The sequence below is a fragment of the Micropterus salmoides genome, unplaced genomic scaffold, assembly GCF_014851395.1.
Source record: "Micropterus salmoides isolate LMB-PRFRI ecotype aquatic unplaced genomic scaffold, ASM1485139v1 Ms_hic_scaffold_2, whole genome shotgun sequence".
Classification (NCBI taxonomy): Eukaryota; Metazoa; Chordata; class Actinopteri; order Centrarchiformes; family Centrarchidae; genus Micropterus; species Micropterus salmoides.
The window spans coordinates 37,323,166-37,348,627 of NW_024041150.1; the positions used below are offsets into that span (position 1 = coordinate 37,323,166).

At 39.2% G+C, this 25,462-nt stretch overlaps 2 protein-coding genes across 2 annotated transcripts; both read left to right on the forward strand.

The window, feature by feature from the left end:
* Positions 1 to 434: 434 nt before the first annotated feature.
* LOC119913037 (cell wall protein DAN4-like) lies at positions 435 to 2,415 on the forward strand. Its single transcript, XM_038732354.1, has 3 exons — positions 435 to 523; positions 1,408 to 1,469; positions 1,584 to 2,415. The coding sequence occupies exons 2-3, from the start codon at positions 1,430 to 1,432 to the stop codon at positions 2,228 to 2,230; spliced, it is 687 nt and encodes a 228-aa protein (XP_038588282.1). The 5' UTR covers positions 435 to 523; positions 1,408 to 1,429; the 3' UTR covers positions 2,231 to 2,415.
* Positions 2,416 to 10,432: 8,017 nt separating this feature from the next.
* LOC119913001 (protein phosphatase 1K, mitochondrial-like) lies at positions 10,433 to 19,610 on the forward strand. The gene is made up of 9 exons (XM_038732306.1): positions 10,433 to 10,578; positions 12,484 to 12,647; positions 12,729 to 12,905; positions 13,677 to 13,849; positions 13,971 to 14,071; positions 14,829 to 14,994; positions 15,844 to 15,988; positions 17,222 to 17,356; positions 17,493 to 19,610. The coding sequence occupies exons 2-9, from the start codon at positions 12,537 to 12,539 to the stop codon at positions 17,622 to 17,624; spliced, it is 1,140 nt and encodes a 379-aa protein (XP_038588234.1). The 5' UTR covers positions 10,433 to 10,578; positions 12,484 to 12,536; the 3' UTR covers positions 17,625 to 19,610.
* Positions 19,611 to 25,462: the final 5,852 nt, after the last annotated feature.

Consider the following 25,462-nt stretch of genomic DNA (forward strand, 5'->3'; position numbering starts at 1 on the left):
CATGAGCAGTAACAACAATAAGTTAAGGAGCAGAAAATTATTTTTATGAACGTTGATTCATGCCAAGTTAACATACAGCATGTGTATACAAGACAAGACACTTAACATAAGGTCTGGCACGCCTGTCACTGGAACTTTTTAACTGCCAGTGTTGTTTTAGGATTTACTGGCAATCAACCTATCTGTCTTTATGGTATGAGGACAGGTTGGGTTTAATGCACTGGAATGCAGACACTGGTGTGAATGAATTAACAGTAAGATGACAAATTCCGAGAAATCCACACCGGTTGGGTTTGTTGCATAATCAAAATACAAAAGCAGAGAAAGAGAGAGTCATTAAAATATTTTTGCTCTCACATGTAACAATGAATCATTACTCGTACTGCAGCATTCCAGAAAAAGAAATTGCCTTTGTTTTCAGTCTGATGTCATCTCAAACATGTTTATAAAGAGGAGCTGAAATCAGAGAGATCACAGCTTCATTCACAGCAGTGAACAACATTTACGCAGAAAATATTAACATGTAAGTACTTCTGTCTTGTTATGCTGCTTCATTAAAGCAATGTAATTTGTTTGTTTTTGCAAGAATATTTAATATTGTCATCTAGAGTACTATATCTTTAGATAATGTATTTCAGAAATGTTTGCGGGCAGGTATAATAACTTCACTTTTGTCTGAGTTTAACATCAGAAAATTGCAGGTCATCCAGGTTTTTATGTCCTCAAGGCAAGTTTGATATTCAGCTAGTTTAGAAGTTTTCACACAATTTTATATGAAACACTGAGCCACATCGAATGTATGAAAAGTGCTATACAAATACAATGCCGTACAAAATACATAATAGTATAGTATTATTATTTTAACATTACTTTTTATTTATCAAGAAATTTAAATACTTCTGAAAAATTTGTCGGAATAGTAACTGAACCTTGAAGGGTGTATACTGTTTTAAAATTAAAAATACATTTATAATATTGTAAGAGGTAAGTTAAATATTTTAACACACATTGAAATACAAGTACAGGTGTAAACAATTTTAGTTTGTGTTCAGAGCATAGACAATATTTGTAAAGTTATCAGCTGCTGTAGATACCTTTTAGTAATGATATTTGGCAATAAATTAAATTAATAGTCAGCCAAAGAAGAAACGATAATAGTCATTCCTTAACTGTTATCTAGCAGGGCAGAACCAGGAGAGGTTGAAGATGTTTTATTTGTCGTGTTTGTTTTAATTACTGATTCAGAAGCTTTAAGGTTTTATTTTATTTGGCAGTTCAGTGAAAACAGGTGTGCTGAAAATGAGAAACAATTTCAGTCAGTTTTTACTCTTCTGTTTAAATGAAAAGAACCATTTTCAGCTTTTCATTTACTTGTTGAAAATCACCACTTTTATTTTGACCACACAGAAGAAACTATCACTGCATCACCATGATTGCAAAGATTTGTGTCGTCCTTCTTCTGTTTGTTGGTAAGAGAAACTTTCATTCAAAATAAAGATCTAAACTTGCCTCGTCTTGCCTAAAAACAGTTTGAAATGTTGGACTAAAGGCGAAACTGATTTGATATTTTCCGCTCAAAACAGCCTCTGGCAACGCACAGACCACAACCAGAACCACCAGGGCTGCACCAACAACCAGAACCACCACGGCTGCACCAACAACCAGAACCACCAGGGCTGCACCAACAACCAGAACCACCACAGCTGCACCAACAACCAGAACCACCACGGCTGCACCAACAACCAGAACCACCACGGCTGCACCAACAACCAGAACCACCACAGCTGCACCAACAACCAGAACCACCACGGCTGCACCAACAACCAGAACCACCACAGCTGCACCAACAACCACCACGTCTGCAACAACAACCACACAAACAACATCACCACCAACAACCACACCCTTAATCACAACCCCACTCATATATGATGATATCTTCCCGGATGGACCAACAACCACCACGTCTGCAACAACAACCACACAAACAACATCACCACCAACAACCACACCCTTAATCACAACCCCACTCATATATGATGATATCTTCCCGGATGGACCAACAACCCCAACCAGCACAGCTGGACCAACAACCACACCCTTAATCACAACCCCACTCATATATGATGATATCTTCACGGATGGACCAACAACCCCAACCAGCACGGCTGGTTGTGAGACCAACAAGGCCAGACCAACATGTAGTGTGGAGTGTGTTTGTAAATGTTAATCTCTGACATGTCATCACCCGTGTCTCTGATGGAGGTGTCTATAATTAATCAAACTGTCTGTGATTGGAGGATTCTGTAATGTTCTGGTTCAGAGGATTGTGAGTGAATCTGCTTTTTGTCTGTAATTGCATAAAAAAGATGATCTACAATAAAGGTTTACAATAAAGGTTATTCTTTAAAGTTTTTCCAAATTACTTTAATATTTGTTTAAGACTTTATTTGGAAATTGTAAGTGTCAATTACAATCAAAATATCTGTAATTTACATCATCATTATTATGTAGACAGTATATATTTATAGGGTAAGCCCTAACCCCACACGGTTGCCCCTGTCCAGGAGGTAGAGGTCCAGATCTCCATCTTAAAGGGTCCGATTAGCCGGACCTACGGGTATTACCCTATTAGGTGAAACTGTGGACTATATAAGCTGGTGTTGAAGAGATTCGCCTAAATTCTGACTGTCTTCATCCGGACTAGCCTGCTTACTCTGAAATAGGAACCTCACTTTATAGCCCAAGAGCCAAATACCACCTCAGCCACCTCCGTAATGACAGCTCTCTCCTCACTGATCAGTTCACTTGGTATGGTTGCTAAGATAATATTAAGTGTCCAGGAAAATAGGCCCCAAGAATAAGTTCATTTCTTTAGCTATAACAACCTTAAAATATGTTAAACACACTATTACTAATGAATTACTGCCTTGGTGAATAAATAAGTTAAATTACTGATCAAAACTGATAAAAATGTTTGAAATGCAAAACCTGATTAAAAAGTATTTTAGATGTCTCCATTTTGGAGAGAAAGGGACGGGAATAAGATGTCCAGCCAGCAGATCTCTTTCTCTTCTGCGGATCTGTAGAATCTTGTAGAAACTCGAGGCTTTGTCCGAAGCCCTCAAAATGTCTAAAAGTTTTCAGTCCATGATGCAGATGAACAAGGGAAACTTCCAATATTTCTTTGTATGGTTTGGATTTGGTTATCATCTGTCGCTCAATCTCTTGAATTCCACTGAAGAAAACTCTGAAGTGTTCTCTAGTTGTTTGCTGTTCAAATCCCTAAAACTCTTATTTTGGTCCGATGCGGTGATGATCTTGCTCCAAACCTGGTGCCTTGAGATCCACCGAGGAATAACGGCGATCTGTCTCCTACTCCTTTATATATTCTTTCTTCAGGTTGTCTTTGGGTGTAATTGTGTGTGTGTTGGAGTCAGGATTTGTCCATGTTTGGTCGTTCTACTTCTGATTTTCCGTCCCTGTCTCTGCTACTGACTCATAGTCATGTCTTCACCCAAACTCAGCAACCTTTTGCACAGTTGTTTAACCTTTACCCTAATTCTCCTTACTTTGACCATATTAATTATTTTACCTTGAAATTATCATTTTAATGTTTTTATGTTCATTATCAATTACATATCCTCTTTTTCAGTCATCACTAATGTCATTGCTTATAGCATTGCTAAGCTCTGTGTTTTACAGATGGATGTACTGTAAGTTGCACTTTCCTTTTCTCACTCACTGTTGTTACTAAAAGGCTCCAGCTTTCTCCTTTGTGAACTTATAGCAAAACCATTGTGATCTCTACTTATTTGAAAATATACACACACACACACACACACACACACACACACACACACACACACACACACACACACTATATATACACATATGTTTATACTTTTATATGGCATGTCTTACTGACATGGAGTTTATGTGGAGTTGCTGTGTTGTGGTAAAACTGAGGCTTCAGAAAAGGAGTTTTAAGTTTTAAGGTAAACAGTTACCAGGTTAGGTTATATCTGCTAATTTAGTGTATGATGTCAGTGATCTGACCATGATTATTGACTTGGCCTTTTATCTATTGTAATGGAGACCAGCAGTTCCATTACCTTAAATCATTGAGTATCTATGTTTGGATAATTGATTAAGCAGGAGGTCATACACATACTGATTTTGATTATTTATTTAGTTAGTGAAATATTTGATAACTGACACATGACCTGAAAGAATCACTTGACTGGTTCACCGTCCAAATAGGTGATTCACTGGCACTGCCTCATCTTGATTTCTAGAAATCTTTGATAGATATTGATTGTAAAATAATATATTTTGAACCTCTTTATTTCTATAGTAAATATTACATTCATAAGTGCAAATGGCCCAAGAAGAAAACACAATTACCACATTTTAAGATTAATTAAACATATTGAAACTTTATATCGTTTTAAAAAAAGTAAAGCAATGAAAACAAGTAATAAATGAAAAGATTTAAATATTTTTCCTTAATGCCTTTGTGTTTGTTTGTTACATGACATTGCCCCTTTGTTTATAGTTGTGTCCTGTTCTATTTTTCTGTTTTATGTAGTTTTGTTTTAGCATTTACAGGAGGCTGGTATAAGCACAAAAGAGGAGAAGGCGTGGTACATGAGCCTGCGCTGATAGCCACAGGAAACAGGTGTGCCCGCAGCTGGGATGATCGCCAAAGCACCAGAGGCACAGCCCACAACTCCGCCCTGAGAGAGAGGAAGGTACAGACGAGCGAGAGGGAGAGGGAGAGAAAGCCAGAGAAACACAAAGACCAACGCAAACCAAAACCCACCAAGCACCACACACTCGCTCAAAAGGAAAAATAAACTCAAAAACACACCCCCTGTCACCTCCCTGCCTGTGGCGTCGTGACAGAATTCAAGATTCAAAAAGAATCTTCTTCACCATCCCATATTATCAACCTCTGCCACAGTTACACAAGCGCAACCAACCTATGCCATGTTTTCCCAGCACTCTCTCCTCAATAACACAATACACACATTCATTCATCTTTATTTGTAAATAGAACATGATATCCAGTCTTCGTGTTTGTGTGTGTGCATCAAATCATTTTCAGAGCAAAGATTAAATCCATCAAAGCAAAGATGTTTCAGAACAAAAGGTCTTTTCTACAAAAGTAAAGTACTTTCTCCAACACTGCTCAATGAAGTGTGTTAGTGTGTGTGTGTGTGTGTGTGTGTGTGTGTGTGTGTGTGTGTGTGTAATTAAAAGCGTCCTGTCCACCAACAAGCCTGCCTAATTTGATGGCAGTCTTGCATTTAGCCAGGAGAGGTCACAGTAACTGAAGCTTTGAGTCATGAACGCATTTTTGAAACAGTTGGCTCAACTGGTTCAGTGTTTGACAAAAGCTTCATTTGCCCCTTAACTAGTGGTAGGCTCAGGGCCGGCCCTGACAGGGGTGGAGCCCCAGGCGAGATTTGCTCTATTTTTGTATGGTGTATTCTATATGATAGTGATCCCACTTGAGTGGTTTTGTTCACTTAATTACCTGCAGAAAGGAGTGTAAATGTGGTAGAGACCATCTTACCTCTCATTTCATTTCATTGCACATATTTCCTCACCATCCTCATCTCACTTTCCTTCCTTTACCTCTTCTTCCGTCTTGACCCTCTTTCATAACTCCTCCTGCAGTGGAGTTGTGTTGTTGATGGAGAACCCGGGCTTGCTTCTCTGAATTATTCAGAAACATTAAAGTCACGCTTGTGTTAACAAGAGTCTCTCTGCCATGTTTTATTTAGTCCCAGATACACTGAGGAGAACACATGCTTCAGTGCTGTGCTTATTTTATATTGAAGTGTTACTGCAATTATTTTTAAGTTTGGAGTTTAGACAAAATCTTAAATATTACGTGTCTGTCCAACCTGCATTGGTGGATGAAGTATTCATATCATTTACTTAAGTAAAAGTAGCCTACTAATACCTCACTGTAAAACTACTCAGTTAAAAGTAATAGTATTGTATTGGCTTTGTTACTTAAGTAAGAGTATGTAGGTATCAGGACAGTGTACACTTTTAAAAAATAAAACTACTCAATGACATACCAAAAATGTCCTGTGACTTGTATATATTCTATCATCAGATTACTATACATGCATAAATGTAAAAGCAGGATTTTCCTGTTTTAGTTGGAGGTGAAGTTTATAATGTAGACACAAAATCTTAAATATAATGTTCAGGTCATGATTGGTTTGCCATTTTCTAGCATTGTTTAGATTAATCAGATTTGCAAACTGTATTGATACTCTGAAACAGATGTATTTCTATATGTTTACATATACTAAATAAAAGACAGCTATATTGGTAAAACATAAACACCTTTGCAAATAAGTTACACATTACTAAAGTCTTTACTAAGACGTTTGTTGAGTTTTAATGGACAACCTGATTTAGAACTTGTTTTTGAATACTAGAAAGAAAAGAACAAAATATGTTGAAAACAAAAAACGTTTTATTTGTGCTTGAGAAAATAGGATAGAATATCTTGCAGCCTTGCATGTCTACTGTTATGAGCAGTTTGGGATTAATTGACTATTCAGAAAGCAGGTGACTGTGCCTGGAGGTGGAGCGTTGCCGGGGTTGGTGTGAGTTCATATGTATATAGATACTGAGTCATCTTTAATTATACTGGATGTGTGGATCGATGTGTTAGTGCCTTTAATAGTGCTCCAGCTGTCATCAGACAGTCCGTCCACCAGGTGGTGACATTTGAAGCCTCCATCTTCAGATGACCCGCTCCATGTGTCACAAATATTTTTATCTGTTTAAGAAATTAGCTTCAAAGAAAATTCTTGAAGCTGTAATGAACAGTTACCAAGCTTCCCAGACCAGCCTCAAGCAGAAAATCCTCTGAAGTGGAAGGAACAAAAATGAAGGTCTGCCCAACCTCCAGTGATGAAGTATACTTTTTAAGTAAAAGTAGGCTACTAACACCTCATTGTAAATATACTGTGTTAAGGTACTGCATTGAAAATGTTACTTTAGTAAAAGTATGTAAGTATAATCAGGACAATGTATGTATTTAATGTAAACGTCAATGCAGAATGAAAAATGCACTTTTACAATTACCATAATAGTTGCCAATAAAATTTCTGTCAATCAACTAATCATGTCAGTTGTACTTGTATAAACTGTTGGATAGTTTAATTTATAACAAATCATATTTCCATTATTATTTACAAACGTTTAAATGTAAAAATCAAATATTTTGAAGTAGTAGGCCGAACTGAAGCTGTCAGATATGACCTAAATGTCCATCCATTCATCCATCGTCAACCGCTTATCCTGCGTACAGGGTCGCGGGGGGACTGGAGCCAATCCCAGCTGACATCGGGCGCAAGGCGGGGTACACCCTGGACAGGTTGCCAGTCCATCGCAGGATGACCTAAATGTAGTGAAGAAAAATATACAACATCTCCCTCTGATGGAGCAGTAGAAGTAGAAAGTAGCATGAAAAGAAAATACTCAAGTAAATGTACTTAGGCTAAAGTCCACTAGGCCTACTGCCAACCTGGTCAGAATTTATATAAATATAATATAATATAAATTTGTCTAGGTAGTTGATATCAGACAGATGCAAATGTATGTTTGCACTTTTGATGTTGCTATTGTTAATGTTTTAGCTATCTAAAATGGCAGTGGTGGTAGCAATAATAAAATGTAAAAATACTCTTCTACAAGGAAAAGTCCTGCATTCAAAATGAAGTACAGCAGTACTAGCATTAAAATATACTTAAAGTACCAAAAGTTAAATCTCATTATGAATGGCCCATTTCAGAAATAGACTATATTACTGTAATATAATGCATTGATGTGTTTAATGAAAATTTTAAGTAGGCTACTTTATATACTGTGGGGTAACTTTATCTGTAAAAATTAATTAATTGATGTATTTTGAATTAATAATCTAAATCTGCAAAATAACTTGTAACTAAACATATCAAATAAATTTAGTAGAGTAAAAAGTACTTTTTTGGTCCCAAGATGTAGTGTAGTAGTATGGAAATAAGTAAAGTACCTCAGAATTGTGTGCGAGACACCACTGTCTAAGAAACATTATTATTATTCTATTTTATACCAAGCCCGTTAACCACAGATTCCATAAATTAGCATTTTCCACGTAGAAGTATAACTGGTCTTTACAAAACTCTCCATATTGAATCATATCGTTTGAGAGTTTGTTTTCTGAAAGCACATGTTAAGCTAAATTGTGTAATTTTCCTCAACCTTGATAGTTAGATACAGTTAAACAGTTAGATCGTCATAGTCTTACAAACTGTTTCTTAGGTCTTACAACAAACAGAGTTTTTATAAAAAACTCTGTATGTTGTAATGTTGTAGTGTGTTATTGTGTTATTGTGTTATAGTGTTTGTAACTGAGTAGCCTAATTTTACTCAAGTATTAGGGGGAGTGTTATTGTATATAGCAAATAGCCAGACATTTACAGAAGAGTTTATTAAAAAATAATAATCATGGATTTATTTTAAATATATAGTAATATGTGTGACGGACTAGTATTTCACTCACATTTACTAGTGTACTTTTACTACACAAGTGTCAACTGAGTTATTATTATGTAATATACACTGCTCAAAAAAATAAAGGGAACACTTAAACAACACAATGTAACTCCAAGTCAATCACGCTGCTGTGAAATCAAACTGTCCACTTAGGAAGCAACACTGATTGACAATCAGTTTCACATGCTGTTGTGCAAATGGAATAGACAACAGGTGGAAATTATAGACAATTAGCAAGACACCAGCAATAAAGGAGTGGTTCTGCAGGTGGTGACCACAGACCACTTCTCAGTTCCTATGCTTCCTGGCTGATGTTTTGGTCACTTTTGAATGCTGGCGGTGCTTTCACTCTAGTGGCAGCATGAGACGGAGTCTACAACCCACACAAGTGGCTCAGGTAGTTCATCCAGGATGGCACATCAATGCGAGCTGTGGCAAGAAGGTTTGCTGTGTCTGTCAGCGTAGTGTCCAGAGCATGGAGGCGCTGCCAGGAGACAGGCCAGTACATGAGGAGATGTGGAGGAGGCCGCAGGAGGGCAACAACCCAGCAGCAGGACCGCTACCTCCACCTTTGTGCAAGGAGGAGCAGGAGGAGCACTGCCAGAGCCCTGGAGAATGACCTCCAGCAGGCCACAAATGTGCATGTGTCTGCTCAAACGGTCAGAAACAGACTCCATGATGCTGGTATGAGGGCCCGACGTCCACAGGTGGGGGTTGTGCTTACAGCCCAACACCGTGCAGGACGTTTGGCATTTGCCAGAGAATACCAAGATTGGCAAATTCGCCACTGGCGCCCTGTGCTCTTCACAGATGAAAGCAGGTTCACACTGAGCACATGTGACAGATGTGACAGAGTCTGAAGACGCCGTGGAGAACGTTCTGCTGCCTGCAACATCCTCCAGCATGACCGGTTTGGCGGTGGGTCAGTAATGGTGTGGGGTGGCATTTCTTTAGGGGGCCGCACAGCCGTCCATGTGCTCGCCAGAGGTAGCTGCCATTAGGTACCGAGATGAGATCCTCAGACCCCTTGTTAGACCATATGCTGGTGCGGTTGGCCCTGGGTTCCTCCTAATGCAACACAATGCTAGACCTCATGTGGCTGGAGTGTGTCAGCAGTTCCTGCAAGAGGAAGGCATTGATGCTATGGACTGGCCCGCCCGTTCCCCAGACCTGAATCCAATTGAGCACATCTGGGACATCATGTCTCGCTCCATCCACCAACGCCACGTTGCACCAGACTGTCCAGGAGTTGGCGGATGCTTTAGTCCAGGTCTGGGAGGAGATCCCTCAGGAGACCATCCGCCACCCATCAGGAGCATGCCCAGGCGTTGTAGGGAGGTCATACAGGCACGTGGAGGCCACACACACTACTGAGCCTCATTTTGACTTGTTTTAAGGACATTACATCAAAGTTGGATCGGCCTGTAGTGTGGTTTTCCACTTTGATTTTGAGTGTGACTCCAAATCCTGACCTCCGTGGGTTGATAAATTTGATTTCCATTGATAATTTTTGTGGGATTTTGTTGTCAGCACATTCAACTATGTAAAGAAAGGAATATTTAATGAGATTAGTTCATTCATTCAGATCTAGGATGTGTTATTTTAGTGTTCCCCTAATTTTTTTGAGCAGTGTATTATTATATGTTATTTATTTCTACTAACATTAGGCCTACTTCTGTCACTCTAGTTACAAGACTTTATTTTACTTAAAAAAACAAGAGGCAAACATAAGTAAAAACTCAGGGTGAAGGGAGAGAGAGCGAGAGATCCAGAGAAAGAGCGTCTGGCTCGTGATTCACTCCTACCGCCCTGCTCGGGGCATGACGCGTCGTGACTTCTCGGATTCTGATTGGACGGCTGTGGCTCCAGTTTAAATCCCCTCGTGCCCGGTCTCAGCGGCCACAGCGCGAGGGCGACTGACGGCTCGAGGCAGCTGCTGGAGCTCTGGACACCTGTTGCCACGGAAACAGCGGGAAAAAAATTACCAACAAAAGAAAACAGAACTAAGTGAGTTATTACCTATTTGACCTTGAAGTCCTGTAAACCAGAGTGTAAACAGTGATTTTATAAAACTTATTGAGTTCATAAAACATTGTATTTATCTACAATCTATTTAGTGTCTTTCCAGTGGTATCTTTATATCATTCATGCACTCATTGGTACTTTGGCTATCCTGTGTATATGCGGAAGTGGAAGAAGTATTCCAATACCAGACCAAAATACTTGTAGCTACCATTATACTCCATTACAATTCCTGCCTTGAAAATATTACTTGACTATAAGTAAGTATAACAGCAAAATGTATTTAAAATATCAAAAGTCAAAGTATTCATATTGCTGAAGAATGCCACCTCTGGAATGAGTGTTATTTTTACTCATGCATTCACTGTATAGACTAATAAGCATTGTTGTTGGTAAAGGTGGAGCAATATACTTTATGGGTAGTTAAATATATGATGAACTTCTAAAACATGATGTTTTGTAGGCTATGTAAAATCCTATTATGCAAAGTGGAAGTCAAAGTGGAGTAAAATCTACAATATTTGGTTCTGAATTGTAGTGAAGTATAAAGTAGCAAAAATGGACATAGTCTATCTTTAGTTTTCACTGGATCAATAATAGTGATACAGTAACCTATGTTTCTTTAGATTTCAGACTTTTCTGTTATTTTCCGCAGTATGTTTGGGGTCTGAATTATATTTATTTGTGGTCTTGTTTTCATAACATTTACTCTGTTTTAAAATCTGTTCCATAAAGGCTAATCTTTAACAAAAAAGATGGATGGTTTGTTGCTATCCTGTTCTTGTACGTGCGTCTGTGTGTGTGTATAACCTCTTGATCAACTGGTCTGCGACCAAATACGCATGTGCATTGTTATGTTTTATCAACAACAAGTGGGTCACATGTGTTTCAGTGTGTACACACTGTTCTGGAGTGCTATGTACAGGTCATACAGGCTGATAAAGTTAACTGTCTCTGTTTGACGTGTGTTTCTGGCCAGGAGAGTGAGTTTATATCCAACTATATCAGCGGTTTGTGAAGTAATCACTGTTATTAATATTGACCACCAACACAGAGTCATTTACTCTGGCAAACCACTTTACACAAAAGCTTGGCATAAGGTAAATCTGTGTCACAGGGAAATGGGAGTTATCTAATACAGCATTTTTGTGTTTGGTATATTGTGGTTAATGTTTTTCCATTATAGTACCATAGAAGCTCTTAATTCTTTCGGTGTCTCTTTTCAAATATAATACAACAGAGTATTTTTAGATCCTGGCCCGGGTGTTAGTCCTGCTTGTAATGGATATGAGACGACACACGGCTAAAACACAGCAGGAGATGGAGGGTTATTTGTTACGAACACAAATATATACAGAGATAAGGAGTCGACGGTGCGATAGAAAGGAGAGTTGAAGAAGATAATCCTTGTTAATGTCAACAAGCTTGAGGGATTAAAGTCCCAAATGTTGCCAACAGCTGACCGTCTGACTCATTTTCCTTTTCTCTTCTCTCACATCTGAAAAGTTTGAGGTTTGTGGCCTTAATGTGGGTGCAAGGACGGCAATTGACTGAAATCATTTCAGGTCATCTTTAAGCTAAAATGCAATGAACTGATTCTTGCTTCTCAAATGTGTGGATTTGCTGCTATCCTCTGTTTTTATTGAATATCTTTGGGTTTTGGACTGTTGTTTAGACAAAACAAGCATTTTGCAGACGCTATTCTGGGCTCTGGGCATTATTTACTACTGTTAATTAATTAATTACTAATTAGACAAATATTTTCAGCTGATATGAGCTAAATCAAGCTATATCAAAATTGGTATCAGTCTCAAAGACCCATATCATACAGTATACTCTCATATCATAATCATAAGTTAAAGGCGTTTTGTTATTTCACTTATATTTCAGAAACCCGCTGCACAGCCAGGTGTTTCCTCCACAGCTGTTAAAGACAGTCAGCCATGTCATCTACAGTGTTGCTTAATCTGCTGCGTTGTGGTCGCTCCACCATCGCCAGACAAACCTTCCTCGCAGCACGCTCCTCGCCAGGAACCTCCACAGCTTCTGGGCAGGTGAATCTCCACGCGATTAAAACCATGCACGTTTTGGAAGATTATAACACTTTGTTAATTGTCTGATTGATCGGCATGCAGGTGGACGGTGTGTTGTTTGGGGTGGTGGGCGCACGGCGGGCCAGTGGGTCGGTCCGCTTCGACAGCGACGGCAGTGGCCAGCTGGTCACCTGGGACTCATTTGGTATCTGGGACAACAGGATAGAAGAACCAATACTTCTGCCCTCCAGTATCAGATATGGCAAACCCATTCCACAGGTTACTGGATGGATGGATGAATGAGAGATGGATGGATGAAAGGGTTGATTAAAGGTGAATAGATGGAGTAGATGATAAGAGTAGATACATGGATAGGTGAAAGGATGAATGAAAAGGTGGATTAAAGGTTAATGGATGGAGTCAATGGATAAAAGAGTAGACAAATGGATGAACAGACAGATGAGTGAACAGTTAATTAGATAGATACATGGTTAAAAAGATGATGATTGAGAATAAATGGGTAATGGATGAAATTCTGAGTCAGATGTATGGATGAACAGACAAATAAATGAATGACTGGAGGGAAGAATAGTTTCATTATTGGGTCAGTAGTTAACTACATGGTTGGACAAATGGATGGATGTATGATCAGACAGATGAATAGATGAATGTGTAAACACGTATAAATTTATGAATGAGTGGGTGAATAGATGGATAAGTTCATGGATGAGTAAAACATGGATGATATAACAATGAATGAGTGGATAATTAGCTGGATGAGTGGATGTATAAAACATGGATGAAAGGATTACTTAGATGATGAATGAATAAATATGCGTATGAATATATGGATAATTGAGGGGTGAATAGTTTATTAAATACTTGGACAAAAAGATGGATAATTAATTGATTAATTGATGGATCAATGAGTCGATAACTGGATAAATGATACATGGGTGAAAGGATTAATTAGCCGGATAAATTACTGAATAAATGTATGAATGTATGAATAGTGGCTGAAATGATGAACTGACTCCCTCCCTCTCTCAGGTCAGTCTGTCCCGGGTTGGCAGCGCGTCTGTTTTGGGTCTCAGGAAGCAGAACGAGGACCGTCTCCGTGTCGCCCGTATTCATGACAACCTGCAGTACTTTGCCGTGTTTGATGGCCATGGTGGCCCTCATGCTGCCGACTATTGCTACACCTTTATGGAGAAGTTTATTAGGTTAAAACCTCTAAATATTACAATATTTGTTATTAGAATAATAATAATAACATAAAAGTTACAAATGCAATTTAAACACTTCAACTTTAAACTTTGATATGATTGTTAAATCTTTGTACAGAGATGCTTTGGAGGAGGAAGATGATCTGGAGAAAGTTTTAAAGAAAGCCTTTTTAGATGTTGACAAGGCTCTACACACACATCTTAGCTACTTCAACAACGGTGAGACACACACACACACGGTAGCACAGAAGTAGTATATTAGATGTGGCAGGAGAAGTTTAGAGGTGAAGTTTGTGTCAATCATACATCAGCCCGTTCTCATTTCCAGAGAGTCAAACAGCTGCGCTTTGTCACACCTTGTACTAATGCACATGGCACTCTTTCACTTCATAGTTCAACACACTGGGGGAAGCCCTTTAGTGCCATTGTTTAACACTAAAAGTACTACTATAAATAACAGTAAAATATAAATAACAAGGTGGTTTGGGTGGGAAAAAAAACGGACTTTCACCCAGGAGTCCGGTGTTCGTTTCCCATGTGAAACAAAAAGTCAACACTGGTTACGTAACTCACTTAAGTTACAGCTGTAGCGTTACCTAACTTACTTAATTTAAGTCATGTAAGTAATGTAGTAATTTAACCCAAACCACAATCTTTTCATAAATGCAACCAAATAGATGTACTGCAACATTTCACAACATTACCCAGTAGTTTTATTTTAAAAGTCTAACTGGATGTTGTATATTTATTTTTGCTGACTTGACTGCGCAGCCATATACGTACAAAAACAAGGGTGAAGGGTACCCAGGGCATTAAAAGGTGACGCCAAGGGGTCTAAACAAAGAGTTACTATGTGACACACTGCGATGATTGATCATACCACTGTACCAAAAAATAGTAGTAAGTACATACAAAGAACTAAGTAAAAAGGACTACTACATTTTCTTTAAGTGTCCATCCCTTTCTCCCTCCGCAGCCTCTTTCCTGACAGCCGGCACCACTGCGACGGTTGCTATGCTACGTGATGGTGTGGAGCTGGTGGTGGGTAGTGTTGGCGACAGCCGGGCAATGCTGTGCAGGAAGGGAAGAGCTAACAAGCTCACCAAAGACCACACGCCTGACCGCAAGGATGAGAGACACAGGTACACAGTGACCCTGATTTGGAGGACTTCTCAGCATGGAGGCCCATTTTATTTCAATTGTAAGCAGAGAAAATGCTCGGCATTTGGTAGAAAATCACAGGTAAAGGTCCAAAAGTAGTTCTTATCCAGCATGAATAGTGCAGAAGGAAGACAGTGCAGCAGCAGGGTTCAGGTTTCCCAGCAGCCAATCAGGTTGTTGTGTATTAATAGACTCTACAGTATGTTGGACTGGTCCATGCCTTGCTGGAGGACTCTCCTCCGTGCACGGGGTCTGGGTCATCCGGTCGGTGGAATGAGAGCTGAGCTGCAGGTTGACAGGTTTGGGTTTCCCTTCGGCTCAAAGCAGCTGGTGTTATGTAACAGCAGCAGAACTATGTTTAACTCTGGCAATCACCCGAACACATATCAGCGCATCAGTGTTGAGTTTCTGAGGCTGTGTCTGAAATCACCCACTACTCACTATATAGTGACTATATAGTGAGCTCGCCATATCGTTATCGTCACCAACCAATCCATATATACCATCATGCACTGTGCTGATATAAAAAACTGATTGTCCGATTGCAGTGACGTAATAACCGGCTCTGAAATAACAATCAGGGTAGTGTCCAAAAGTGTTGTTTGAATAATGCGAGTGAGCTCACTATATAGTGCTCTACATACAACTCCCTACATAGGGGGTAGGAAGTAGTGAAAACACAGCCAGTGTCTTTGACCGACAGACGCATAAAGTCAGAGGCCTTAACTGTCCTTAAATGTCACTTGTTTATCTTAAAGGTTTATCTAAATGTCAAAATATAGGTACTAGAAGAGCTGAACCTCCTACCATTCTTTTGTATTTGGGTTCAGGATCCAGAGGTTCGGTGGCTTTGTGACGTGGAACAGCGTCGGTCAGGCCAACGTTAATGGCCGGCTTGCCATGACTCGCAGCATCGGAGACTTCCACCTGAAAACCAGCGGTGTCATTGCTGAACCCGATACACAACGGCTCACTGTGAGTCCCAGCTTTATCTGACCTTTGACCTTTAGTTTTGAATTGTTGTGGACAGATTTTGCATTTTAAAAGTCTTGTGGCTATAAAACCCTTTGCAAATGATGTACAGACAAATACCATGACAACAACAAAGTAATGTAACTGATGTTAGCTAAGTTTTGGGTTGGCAAACTGTTGCTACAGTTGTTGCTGTGAACCTACAATGCAGAGAGGACGGGATGGTCCCAGAGCAGCGCACCAGCTCCAGACTGTGATACTCACAACTCTCCTGCTGCTATAGCTAACATAAAAACAACAACATGTCTTGGTGAACTATAAAATAAGCATAAGCTGAATGTCCGTGGGCGAGTCATTTAACGTCACCTGACACACAAATCCTGGTTTGAATAGTGTTGTGTGGTGAGCTGCAGGCCACTTTGTCTGTTTCCCATTTACAAAGCCAGAGCTGAGCGCAAAAATGGACTGCTTGCATACATCGGCTAGCACTGCATACCCCACCTTTAAAATAATAAGTACTTGTGCTGTAGATCTCTCTTCTGAAAGATATCAAGGGACTTTGAAACAAAAAGAATGGACTCTATAATTGACTTGCTGAATTGCTGAAGGTTTTCGAACAATGCACCATAGGATGAGCTCAGCGCTTGATGTGACATGACATTGTTGGTGTTTTACTTAACATGTTAAGGATATTGGCCTGTTAGCACGTCATATGTTAGTATTTATATCCAGTAAGCTAAGGCAGACAGGAATATGTCTGCCTTATCCTGTTAATGGTGTTGAAATGAAACACAATTTGTACCCATTGATGGGTTAAATATCATACTTGAAAAAGATTAATTTACTATGATATGTTTTGTATTTATGGTCCAGAGACCCAGCTGAAATTGAGAGCGGACAGAGCTTTTGCAGTTAGGGCACCGAGGCTCTGGAACAATCTACCCGAGGAAATTAGGTCGGCTGAATCAGTGAACTCTTTTAAATCCCTTGTTAAAACATACTTTTAGAGCATGCCCTGATTTTACATGATTTTATTTGAAGTATAATTTGAAATGTTGTTTTTTATTGTTTTACCTGTTTTAACTGCTTCACGTTAAGCACTTTTATTACGGTCATTTTGTATTTTCGCTTACAAATGAGAGATTTTGTAAACAGTATTTTTTAAGAAACTGATGGTGATAATGTTGTTTTCCCTGCTGACCGAGATCCTGACATGTTCTCTGTCTGTCTCTGCAGATCCAGCACGCCAACGACAGCTTCCTGGCTCTGACCACCGACGGCATCAACTTCCTGCTGAGTGACCAGGAGATCTGTGATGTCATCAACCAGTGCCAAGACCCCACGGAGGCTGCTGATGTCATCGCTCAGCAGGTACTCAATCAAATCTCTCCTACCACTCTAATCTGTTCACTCCAGATACAAGGTGCTTGTTGAAAGGAATTCTGGGAAACGTAGGTTAAAGTTGGGGCTAAGTTAACGACAAATAATATGTGTGTGTGTGTTTAAGGCGTTGCAGTACGGCTCGGAGGACAATGCCACTATCATCATCGTCCCTTTCGGAGCCTGGGGGAAACATCAGAGCTCCACCGCCGTCTACAGCATGAGCAGAAACTTTACTTCAAGTGGGAGATGGGCGTAGACACACATGTACAAAAACATCACTGAGCTCTAGAGCGATCAAGAAAATGACTTTGACTTGAAGGACACCAACATTTTCAATCTTTTTCCAACTCAAAATTATCTTTTAATCATCTTGAATTCACGTGAAGACGGCACCTGTCCCTCAGGCTGTGACCCACGGTAGTGCTGGCTTTAGGTTCCGCGTGTCCGCTCCCAGCTGACTAGTCAACAAGGTATATAGAGTGTATATTAATATATTGTACATACAGAGAGGTTTGCTGCAGTGTTTATATCTGTGTCGCGTTTGTTAACCTGACCTGCGTGCTTTGTGCATTTAGACAAAACATTTAAGATCCCTCCTGTATTTTTAGGCAGCAGATGTTGAAGGTTTGCTGCTGTCGAGTGAAGTTTTAACGTCAAACTTCCAAAATGTCGACTTGTCGGGAAGAAAGAAAATGCAGTTAAGTTTCTATTTGATATTGAGTTTTTCCAGAGGCACCAAAGAAAAGTCTTGGAGAGTTTAAAACAGGCGTTTTTGTTAAAGGAGACCTATTATACAGCATTTCCAGGCCTATATTGTAGTTCTGTGACTCCTCTATGATTCAAATTCAAAAAATTGATTTTCTATCTTATGCTGGCCCTTCATGCAGGCCCTCGTTTCAGCCTCCGTCTGAAACAAGCTATAGATGCTCCTGTCTCTTTGACGCCCTTCTCCAAACCCCACTGCTGCAGGAATGGGGCTGCATGTTCCTTTGTGGGCGTGGCCAGCATTCTCTGCCTGGAGCAAATGACCATATATGGAAATCCAGAACGACATCATACATTGGTAGAAAAAACAGTTCAAACAGAGCGTTCAGAACAGGGGGATATCTGAGGTTTTGGCTCACAGGAATTTCTTTTAAATACGTTGAAGCTTTGGTCATGTTTAACATGAACATCTGACATTGTAACATTATAGAAATGCCAGAAAATATGAAATAGCATAATAGGTTCCCCTTAAAAACTAATTATTTTATCCAAGGTGACACTTGCACAATGTTACTTTTAAAGCTGTCAGGTTTGCTAAATGGTAACACATGTGAAAGTAACACAAAGATACAAATCAGGCAGTTTATATCAAGGAGTTTTTCTCTGGTATTCACCAATTTTTCAAGGACGAATGACTGAAGTAACTGTGGGAAACACCACAGATAACAAATACTACGTAAAGTAATAAAAGCTAAAGACAAACCTGCCTATAACTGAACCTTGTTTATTGTCTATTATTCTGTTCAGTAATGATTCTGGTCTTTTATTTCTTAGTGTAACAGCATAAAAGCCAAACTACCCTGTAAAAGTGTAAGATTAATTATCATAGCATAGATTATTATCATGGAATTGAGGGACATATACTTATATTGCCCAAAATTATGTTGTATCATTGATTTTCCTCTAATTTTTACATAGTTAAAATGTGAAAATGTTTACTTCCTCTGGCTTCTGAAAGTCTCCAAACTGAAACACAAGAGACGGAAAAATGACCCTTTATTGGACTGATCATAATTCACGTCCACACTTATAAACCTGTGATGAAGGGTTAACCGTAGTTATTATTTAAGGGGTCACAACAGCTCCTATAAGCTGTCCGCAGCCAGTGAGGTAACAACATCCCAAAATATGAGTTTCTATTGTAGTTTCTACTACAAAAGATTCAGTTTTGACTGTTTTACTCGGTCAGTCAATTTTTATTTCTTAGGGACAAGTCGCCATATTGGAGGAGTGACAACAAACAACTTTATATTTTCTGTACTTAAGGTAAAACTGTTTTATCACAAACCATGTAATTGGACCGTCCAGTGTGTCCGTTATCAACTGTGTTGTCCAGTGTTTTTGAACGAGATGCTGAGTCGTCTACCAGCTTCCAGACTTCTGATCTTGGGCTCTGACCTTTGATCCCTGACCTCCCTGAGGAGACGGACCATCCATGAGAGGGATCTGGGATGAATAAAGTTAAACTCAAACTTCACTTCACTGTTTCTCTGTTTTCTACAGACGTTCACATGCAGACCTGTCTCAGCTTTTTGCAGATTTTGTGTTTCGTCTCAATGGACCCCCTGGTGACCCCCAAAAATTGCATGTGCAGCCAGAGACTTCATGTAAATACAGTATATAAATATATCAAAGCAGTTAGACAGTTAGAAAAGCATGCCTGTGTTGTTCTGCTAAGAATAAGATGAGAAGAATTGTCCAGTTGGCAGCGCCTCTAGAGTTCACTGGTGAACACGTTATATATCTTGAGTGTTTAATCTGACAGAGCCAGGCTAGATAGCTGTTTAAACATGTTTCAAGTCATTATGCTAAAATAAGCTAACATCTCCTGGGTACATAGCTTCATATTTACTGCAGAGACTGGTATTCAGCAAGCTAATTTCCTAAAATGTCAAACTATTCCTTTGATAGCGTTTGTGATAGCTTTAAAAAAATAAAACTTAGGTCCACCTCTTTCTTTTTTAAACAGACCCTAAGCTAAGTTTTCTTTGTCTTTCTGCTGTTCAAATTACTACAGGAACAGACTGAATAAACACATATTAGCTTCAAATATATGATGGTCGTCTTTTATACGACACTTAACATTTAGCTTTCTTTGTGCATCCTGTTACAATGTACTTTTAACTGCACATGAGCAGTTTCCCTTGAACATGTAGCACACACCGTTCACTACACAGTAGTGTTGTGGAAAGTTACTCCCGTTTGATTGACAGCTGATTTCCCTCTCAGATGTCCAATAAAGTGGCAGGAATATCCCGCCCTCCCAGTGTGTGGCGAGGCGTTCAGGTGACAGTAAATATAATATAGAAACCATTGAGATTCCTCGCATTGCTTCACGTGACCTTAAGGTGACGCTGATGCAACAACACACGTATATTAACACACACCTTAGTGAAGCAAAATACTCATCAGCATACTGACACACTAGAACTTGACCCAGAAAACCGTGTGACTGACTGTGTGTGTGCTGACCTTCAGAAACTGTTTGATGTCAGTAACTGTGTGTGTGTGTGTGTGTGTGTGTGTGTGTGTGTTGGCACAACAAACAACAAACAAGGTTGAACAAACACATCTTTGTATACGGAGAGATAGAAACACAGATTACCCTGTGTATACCATACCAACTTTATTTGTTAAGCACTACAACAACCAAAGTTGACCAAAGTGCTGTACAGAAAAATAAACATAAACATATGTAAAATTAATAACCATACAATAAAAAACATTCAAAGTAACGAATAAAATCAAGTAAATCAAGTCGACATCTTACTAGGTGTCAAAAGCCAAAGAGAAAAGATGGGTTTTAAGAAGGGTTTTAAAAACAGATAAAGAAGAGGCCTGCTTTACATGCAAAGGCAGATCTTTCCATAGTTTAGGGGCAGACACACCAAAGGCACGGTCCCCTCTGAGCTTACGCTTAGTTTTAGGCACAGTCAGGAGCAGCTGATCATCTGACCTGAGAGAGCGGACGGGTTTATAAGAGTGTAGAAGCTCAGAGAGGTATGGCGGGGCAAGACCATTTAGTGATTTAAAAGCAAATAACAGAATTTTAAAATGGATCCTAAAGTGAATAGGCAGCCAGTGTAATGAGGCTAAAATAGGGGAAATGTGCTCATGTTTACGTGTGCCCGTTAAAAGACGTGCTGCTGCATTTTGTATCATCTGGAGACGGGTGATGGAGGACCCACTAACCCCCACATATAGTGAATTACAGTAGTTCAGCCGTGTAGTTATAAAGGCGTGGATTGCAGTTTCAAAATGTTGTCTTGACAGAATTGGCTTTATTTTGGCCAGCTGCCTCAAATGAAAGAAGCTTGATTTGACAACAGCTTTGATTTGACTGTCAAATTTAAGCTCAGGGTCCACTTTAACTCCTAGGTTTGTAATGCTAGGTTTAATATAGTGTGCCAAGGAGCCCAGATCTACAGGCGGGGTCCCAGTGGTGCCTCCAAAAACCATCACTTCTGTTGTTTTTTTATCATTAAAATTTAAAAGGTTCAGAGCCATCCAGGCCTTGATGTCGTCGAGACAATTGAGTAGTTGTCCAATACAGTTATCATTTTTCATTTTAAGAGGTACATCAATCTGACTGTCATCTGCATAACAGTGGAATGAAATGCCGTACTTATGTATGGAACCAAGTGGAAGCAAATACAAAGAGAAAAGTAGAGGGCCGAGGACTGAGCCCTGTGGGACCCCACACAAGAGAGGAGCAGAGGAGGATACAAATTCACCTACGCTAACACAAAAAGTTCGAGCCGCTAAGTATGACCTAAACCACTCCAGTGCTATGCCACTGATGCCCACCCACTGCCTTAAACGTGAAATCAATATTTCATGATCCACTGTGTCAAATGCAGCAGGTAAATCTAAAAGTACAAGGATAACAGTCACCAGAGTCAGTCGCTAAAAAGATATCATTAAAAACTCTTAAAAGTTTTTAATGATCATTAGTTTACAAATTAAAGGTTAAGAAATCAATACCCTTTGTTGTTGTAGTGATTACTGGTCTCCAGTAGATGGAGATCAAAGATTAATGTTCCAATCCAAAAGTTTATTTATATTTTTGGTTTCATGATGGAGGTCCATGTTTTAGCATTAACTCTAAAACAGTAAAAACTGCAGTAAAAACTCTTTAATACATAAAAACACATTATTTTTGACTGCAAAAAGGACGAATAAATGGGATATTGTCTCCAGAGGGGCAATTAGTTTTGCATCAGTAGAAAAACAAAGAGAACATTCAAATACCACAGTACACACACAAATGTCACACTAATAAGAAGTAAAAACACAGAATACAATAATATAAGTACTCTACTTTTTAGCACCACTGATAAAAAGACAATATTTCTCGGTGCAGGGGTTGGGTGCTGTCAGACCTGATGGATTCTGCTTTCTTTAATAACATGTTTGTTATATAAATCAGAGAGATGTTGATCTCCTTAGTTAGTTAGTTAGACTGAGAGAAGCATCACTTTGTGTTGAAATTTTATATACATATTTTGAATAATTATTCAATACTGAAATATATCAATTGGGGAAATTTTCTGCCCCAATTTATAGGGGAAATGTCTTTATTTTGATAAAGGGAAACAAATTCAGATGACATGACAATTTCTAATATAAATATAGCCGTGACTGGCAATGATCGGGATCCAAGCCAGTCGTGAAAAACGCAACATATGAAACTTTCAGACGTCCGTAGATGATCCCACGAAAGATTCAGGTCGATTGGCGAAACCGTCTGGGATGAGTTCGCAAAAATAGGTTTTAGAGAAAAGTGAAAAAAAACATTTTTAGAGCAGAAGACCATAGGAGCAAAGATGCAGATGAATCCAGAGATTAAAATAATGAAAGACTGACTCTAAACAAAGCCGTTTTTGAGATAATTGCAAAAACGCAAAGTTGATTGTTATAGCGCCACCATCAGGTCTATGAGGACCATTTTTTTTTTTGCCTGAGTAGTGGGTGGAATTTGCAACCTAGTGCCAATTTTGGTGAGTTTCGTCCAGCAGTTTTTGCTGCCCAAACACCTTTAGCAGAGAAAAGAAGAAAGAAGAAGAAGAAAACCAAAAGGGCTCCAGCAGCTTCGCTTCTTGGATTCATGTAATGGAATATAATGCAGTAATCAGTAGCTTGTTTTTTTAAGCTCAAGTTACTTTTTTGGACATTGCACATGTGTTTCTTCTTTATATTTATATTGCATTGCATGTTGTAAATAAACCTGTCTCGAAGCATTTTCATTTGTTATTTAACATTCTTGTTGCTATTTTTCAGAACATTTTTAACAAAAACTTTCAAATAGTCATGGACACAAAATCAGATCTTGCATGACTGGACTATTTCTACATCCTGATAGTACTTTATATATCTACTTCTATACAATTCAGAGGCAAATATTGTACTTTTTTCCCCGTTACATTTATTTGATAACTTTAGTTATACTTTTGCCAGCTGTAACAATAAAGTGATCAAAACACTAATGCATCAATAACTATCCAAATATATAATATACTGTATCTGATTCTGAAATGGGCCATTACTTGAATGCAGTAGGCTACTTTTACTTGTTGTAGAGTTCTTTTGACTGCATGTTATCAACTCTGTGTAAGTTGTGAGTTACTTTACTTGCAATTTCCATTTTAGTTCTAATCCACTACATTTATCTCACATTTGTAGCTTCTTATTTTGCATACAAAACATGAATTGCGCTTCTAAAACACACTCCTGATGAACCAGATCGGCTGAGTTTTTTAGGAGTTTAACTCTCAATAAATGACCCCTTTAAAATTATTTCTTGTTGTTTGTTGTCAAAAATATACAGCAATTCAATATTCAGGGGGGATAGTGGCCCTTCCCAACTTGGAGCGATCCTCGTTTTTGCTGAATTCTAATTGGCTCAATGGTGCCGATCAAAGGAGTTTACTTTACATCTGTGGCGAGTTTAATCTCAACATGTTTTGTCGGGGCTGAACTCAGCCCAGGGTTGTGACAAGCACAACAGAGCAGGTAAATATGTCAAAAAGAAAGAAAGAGGAAAGAAGAACACAAATGTACTTTTACTATTACGGATGTTATATTGATATTTATAATGATTGCAGGTTAGCGTCAACGGGCTAGCTGGCAACTAAACTGTGCTCAGCAGCGTGGGTCTTTTTGGTAAATAAACTTTTAGAGAGCAGAACACAAAATGTCCTCTCTGTGTACACATCTACACACGTTTTACTGTGTCAAACCAAGAGTAATTTAATGAGCAAGGAAATGTTGATTCATTGTCCAAGTGAGGAAAAAATAATAATTTATAATATAAAAATATATTTATTAACAAATAGGTACTGTCAAATCATCACAGAGCAGAGCGAACAATATACACACAAACATATTCATCTCCCAGGTGGTTTTGATCTGCATTGAGTCGTTCTACTCTCAAGCTGGACCAATCAGAGCAGAGGTGGACAACACTAGAAACGTCATTACAATTTACATAACGACAAACACAACATCATTTTAAAAATGCCACCCTAAAAATTAAGTGTTGAAATGATCTTTATTGTCCTCTCTGGTTAGTCAGTTTTAAAGTGTATAAAAAGCCAGCAGAGGAGGCAGAGCTACAATAACACTGAGAAAGTTCTTTTGGACAGATGAAAAAGTCCATTAAGACTCTTCAGCTGATCCAGAAGCTGCAGCACGTGTCCTGACAGGAACCAGGATAAGAGATCACATTTCTCCTGTTTTAGCTTCTCTGCATTGGCTTCCAGTAAAATCCAGAATAGAATTTAAAATCCTTCTTCTCACCTACAAAGCTCTTAATGGTCAGGCACCATCTTATCTGAAAGAGCTCATAGTACCTTACTACCCCACCAGAGCACTGCGCTCCCAGAATGCAGGGTTACTTGTGGTTCCTAGAGTCTCCAAAAGTAGACTAGGAGCCAGAGCGTTCAGCTATCAAGCTCCTCTCCTGTGGAACCAGGTTCCAGTTTGGGTTCAGGAGGCAGACACCATCTCCACATTTAAGAGTAGGCTTAAGACTTTCCTCTTTGATAAAGCTTATAGTTAGGGCTGGTTCAGGTAGTCCTGAACCATCCCTTAGTTATGCTGCTATAGGCCTAGACTGCCGGGGGATTTCCTATGATGCACTGAGCTCCTCTCTCCTCTACTTTCTCTCCCTCTGTATGCAACCTCATCCCATTATTGCATGTTACTAACTCAACTTCTCCCCTTTCTGGTAGTCTTGTGCTTTCTCGTCTCTCTCCTCTCTCCTATCACTTCCTGCAGGTTTTCTGGCTCTGGAGCTGTGGAGTCTGGATCTGTGGCTGCGGGTCACCT